This window comes from Calypte anna, chromosome 2 (genome assembly GCF_003957555.1).
Source record: "Calypte anna isolate BGI_N300 chromosome 2, bCalAnn1_v1.p, whole genome shotgun sequence".
In the NCBI taxonomy this organism is placed as follows: domain Eukaryota; kingdom Metazoa; phylum Chordata; class Aves; order Apodiformes; family Trochilidae; genus Calypte; species Calypte anna.
The window spans coordinates 70738784-70743900 of record NC_044245.1 but is presented as its reverse complement, the minus strand read 5'-3'; the positions used below and the strand labels follow the sequence as shown (position 1 = coordinate 70743900).

The 5117-nt window shown below is 41.0% G+C and overlaps 1 protein-coding gene across 1 annotated transcript; it reads left to right on the top strand.

The window, feature by feature from the left end:
* Positions 1-2522: 2522 nt before the first annotated feature.
* Positions 2523-4387, top strand: MC4R (melanocortin 4 receptor). Its single transcript, XM_008499667.2, has one exon. The coding sequence runs from the start codon at positions 3058-3060 to the stop codon at positions 4051-4053; it is 996 nt and encodes a 331-aa protein (XP_008497889.1). The 5' UTR covers positions 2523-3057; the 3' UTR covers positions 4054-4387.
* The last annotated feature ends 730 nt before the right edge of the window (positions 4388-5117 follow it).

Sequence of the window (5117 nt, the reverse complement as noted above, 5' to 3'; positions counted from 1 at the left end):
AAGATCATGCAGTTCTAGTATATGATGAGTATATATTAGTATATAAATTAGTATATGACTGATACCTGTTGATAGTTTTTTTTCAGCCATGACTGTTTCTCCATGGTGCTAAAAACCCTACTAGCCACCACTTCTGAAAAAATATTAACTAAGCTTCAGCTTTTGAAATTTTAAGTTCATTTTAGGCAATGTGTATTAGTTGATACTCCTTATCTGTCTGACTAAAAGAAATTGAAATCTTGACATATTTTTAGGATGGGAGAGTAGGGTCCTTTGGAGGATTTCAACATTATATAAGGTTTTTTGTTAAGTGGGAGCCAAGGCATGTATCCATATTCCATTGCAGAATTACATCTCCCCCCATTTAGAAAAGTGCTCATAGAAATTGTTTTACCTTCTAGTCAGAACAACCTAATAGTGCATCACCTCTTCAGTGCCCCAATTGAGTTGCTAAGCTACCAGACGTCTATTGCTTCCAGTATGTCCCTTCATCCCACAGATATGAATGGCTAACACTCCAGAACAGTCTGGCCCCAAGAATGCAGAGCATATGTAGAAATTTTAAGGTAAGTGATCAGTGTGGGTAGGAGAGAAGAGTCTTTTTCTTTCCTTTGCTATAACCAATGCTACATTTTTATGACCATGTCCAGAGGAAACATGGAGCATTGTTTGGATAACTTCTGGGTGAAGGGAAAGATAAATGGGCATGAAAACATAATTGTGCAGAGAAAAGGAGCCAGAAAGACAGTCAGCTGGAGCAAACAGGGTAGCATCCTCTGGAAGGCAACATCTTTGTTCTTGCTGGTATCTCCTGCTCTAGCTCCACTTAAGTAGGTGAAAGGGAGAGATCCCTGTGCCGTGGGCATGTCCAGCATGGAGGGAGGTAATGAAGAAAGGAATGCTGACTGTTTGCTTTCCTGGGATAATTTGAAGATTACACATTTCTGGATGCAGGTGTAGAAAATACCTTGTCTGGGGAGATGCTTCTCTCCCACATCAGTCTTTATATATGTATTTCTTTTTCCCTGCTCTCACACTGTAGCTATGTCTCCAAGGGTTGGATATAAAAGTCCTGTCATGACAAGAGTTAGTTTATCCTGACCCATACATCAGTAACTAGATAATAGAACTTTCTGAACCCAGGCTTGCATTACATCTTGATAGGAGAGTAAATCTTACCCTCTCAATAGCAAACTATCTTTTCATTGAAAGGATGCTGCTGGTGAATGATGTTTTCCAAACTGATAAACGTGGGATTTGCTTCATCCTCGTGCTGAGATACTGAATACATATAAATGTGCTTCCATGGGTATGCTGTATTCCTTTATCTCTTTATAGATTAAAAAAAAATAGCTAATGCATAGAAGATGAAAAAAGTTTGAGAGGCTGAAGGAAATAGGCTCTTGTGGCAGATACAGAACAGCCTGTAGCCTTCCTGGTAGTTGCCTGGAAATATTCCTTCAAAAAAAAAAACTTCCTTGAAAACTTTGTTTTCAGGTGTAGTGCCTGAATTTCCTATAGCTTCTATAGCTTTAAAATCCACCTGTACTTTAGGCTTTGTTCAGTACATTTGTTTTTTAATACTCAATTGCAATGCATGAAGAGGAAACAAGCAAATAACTTTGGTCCTGGATCTTCATATAATTTGGAATAACTTTCCTCCTTCTCAAGGGCTTTCCCTGGCAGACTGAACACAAGCTGACTTTCAGCTCGTGTTAGGTAAGCACCAGAACATCCCTCCCTCCTCGGGGATTTGTTGTTGCCTTTATGTTATTACCATTGTATGAGCCTGATTTCTTGCAAGTTGCAACTTTGTCTCCTGTTGCTTTTCTTCATCTATTCATCGATTCATCGATTCATCGATTTTCTTTTTCTGTCCAGCATCCTAATTCCTGATAGTGATAGGGCTTCTGCAATCAGCTCTATCATCTTTCCCTTCCTGGAAATAAGACAATAAAGGCCCCTATTACCTGCAAAAAGCTACTTTCTTTAGGACAATTTATCAAGCTATTTGTGAATTTGAATCCTTGTTCTGATTTTGGTCCTTAGATTGTCTCAGTTGCTTAAAAATTATAAGGATCTTAGAGAATATAACACAACTTTGCAACAATACATTTTGCAAATAGATCATTAAGGCATAGAAAAGTTAGCAATGCAAAAGGGAGATCTGGGAGAGAGAACCAAGAGGAAATAATATCTTCTCTCTTCCTTGACCTTTTCCTATTTTGCCACATGTACAAGGCAGAGCAACTTTGTGCCACAGAAGGGGAAAGAGTAAATCACGGTAAATCAGTCTGAAAAATGAAAAGCCATCAGTTCAGTTCCAGGAATTCTGTAAGACTTCTAGTACAGTTCTGTAAGAATGCTAATTAAAAATCACTATCAAAATACTATTCTGAGAAGTTAAGAAGGGAAGCAAATCTCTGGTTGCTCATCTGTTTCCCTTTTAGCTCCTCGTAGCTCATGCTGCATCTGAGTCTCCTGTGCTGTACTGATGTTTCAGAGAGGCTCAGAATCAGCATCCCCTCGACTTTCTGCAGCTCCTGAGCCCCATTGGCTGGGAGGCAAAGCAGAGGCGGGGAGTGCCCTGAATATTTTTCTCCACCACATACCATAAAACAGGCAGCCAGCATGCACTGTCTGACAGTGAGACTGGTGCTCGCAGTTTGAAATTAGTTTCTGCTCCACAGCAGTCACTTGGGCATTTTATGTTTGCCTCTCTTAATGAAAGGAGAAAAAAAACCTCGCAGCAACCCAGTGAACTGACCATAGGGAAAATCTGATGCAAACTTACAGATTGTTTGGACTCTGCGACACAGATCACCAAGGCAAATATGATGATGATGATCAGAAACTGCATCTGTGAGACAGTAAACCAGCATTTCTGAGTTTGAAACCTTATTTTGTAACAGCAGTCAGAGCATTCTGAACTGCTGCCTGCCTCGGTGCTGGCTTCTTTTTCCTTCCTTCCTAAGCTGAAAAGCCAAAGGTTTTCAAAGGGAATGCAAAAGGAACAGGAGTTTTAAAAGCAGGAAGCTGGAAGGGGGTCTCCATAAGATGAATTTCACTCAGCACCGTGGGATACACCAGCCTTTCCGCTTCTGGAACCACAGCTACGGACTGCATGGAGGTGCCAGTGAGCCCAGTGCTAAGGGCCACCCCTCAGGAGGCTGCTACGAGCAACTCTTTGTATCCCCTGAAGTGTTTGTGATTCTGGGCATCATCAGCTTGCTGGAGAACGTCTTGGTCATTGTGGCAATAGCCAAGAACAAGAACCTCCATTCACCCATGTACTTCTTCATCTGTAGCTTGGCAGTGGCTGACATGCTAGTGAGTGTGTCTAATGGATCAGAAACTATTGTCATCACGCTGCTAAACAATACAGACACAGATGCACAGAGCTTTACCATAAACATTGACAATGTCATTGACTCAGTGATTTGCAGTTCCTTGCTTGCATCAATTTGCAGTCTTCTCTCAATAGCAGTGGACAGGTACTTTACTATCTTTTACGCCCTCCAGTACCATAATATCATGACAGTGAAGCGTGTAGGGGTCATCATCACCTGCATTTGGGCTGCTTGCACAGTCTCAGGCATCTTGTTCATCATTTACTCTGACAGCAGTGTTGTCATCATCTGCCTTATTAGCATGTTCTTCACTATGCTCATTCTCATGGCATCCCTCTATGTGCACATGTTCATGATGGCTCGGATGCATATCAAAAAGATTGCTGTTCTTCCAGGGACTGGCCCTATTCGCCAAGGGGCCAACATGAAAGGAGCCATCACACTCACCATCCTGATTGGAGTTTTTGTTGTCTGCTGGGCTCCATTTTTCCTCCACCTGATTTTCTACATATCCTGCCCCTACAACCCTTACTGTGTGTGCTTTATGTCCCACTTTAACTTCTACCTCATCCTCATCATGTGCAATTCCATCATTGATCCACTCATCTATGCATTCCGGAGTCAGGAGCTCAGGAAAACATTCAAGGAGATTATATGCTGCTGTAGCCTGAGAGGGCTTTGTGATTTTCCTGGCAAATATTAAACTGAGTGGATGCATTACTGTGTACACCACATGCAGCACAGAATTCTAAGCCTTCAGAACCCCCTTCTCAGCAGAATTTGGGTTAAATCTTTCAGAGTGATTACCTCTTTCTGTCTCCTCTCCCTCTCATCCTTGTATCCCATTCATGTGTAATTCATATTTCTGTAAAATGTTTGTGGTATCTACAGTTTGTAATTTCTTTGGCTGTAAAGAGAAGTAGCACTTCATTCTCATTTGTAAGTAAGCAAACAAATGTAATGATGAATGCTGAAAACTGACAAACATGAGCAGCTGTGTGTTCTGACTGCTGACAAAATAAATAACTTGCCTGACTTACAGCACATATTGGCTGATACTGTTTCTCTTGAAGTAATAATAGTTATTCATTATACTATATACAGCTTAAAATCAAGCATATGCTTTTCTATTAGTGGATCAGAGGTTCTCTGGAATTAGAAAGCTGATTTTTCATAAAGGTTACTGCAGTCAGCAAGTTGTGTACATTTGTTTCGAACTCTTTTCCTCCTACTCCACAAGCAGCAATTGTGTTCTTTGTTACAGTTATTGCCTACAAGAATAAGATTCTTCAGACTCCTACTCCTGAAACAATTGAATGCTAGGGTTTTGGGGTTTATTTAAGATTAAAATAACTGCTATGTGTCTGAGAAAACCTTTTTTCAAAGATGAAATTGCTCCCTGCATCATCAGTTAGTCCTGAATATATTTCCTAGACTGGTATCCAGGTAGACTAGCACCCTCCATTCAGCCATGAAGCAGGTACAGTATAAACATTGACAGTTCCAGCACAAATGTAAAGATTCACTGAGAGATTTACCTGACACAGATGAAGAGGGAACTTCGGGTTGAACATTCAGTCTTTCCTTGTTATCAAGTGCTGTGGGGAAGAAGAACTCTCTGCTTCAGAAGAGAATACCTCCTTGTTAGAAGCAAACTGCCTTCTGTTTTGAAGTGCTGTGTTAGCAGGGGGGATCCACTGCCAGGATCCTTTCAGGGGAGGGAAGACACAGGTTAATTTGGCTTCAGCAGCTCAGATCATACTCTGA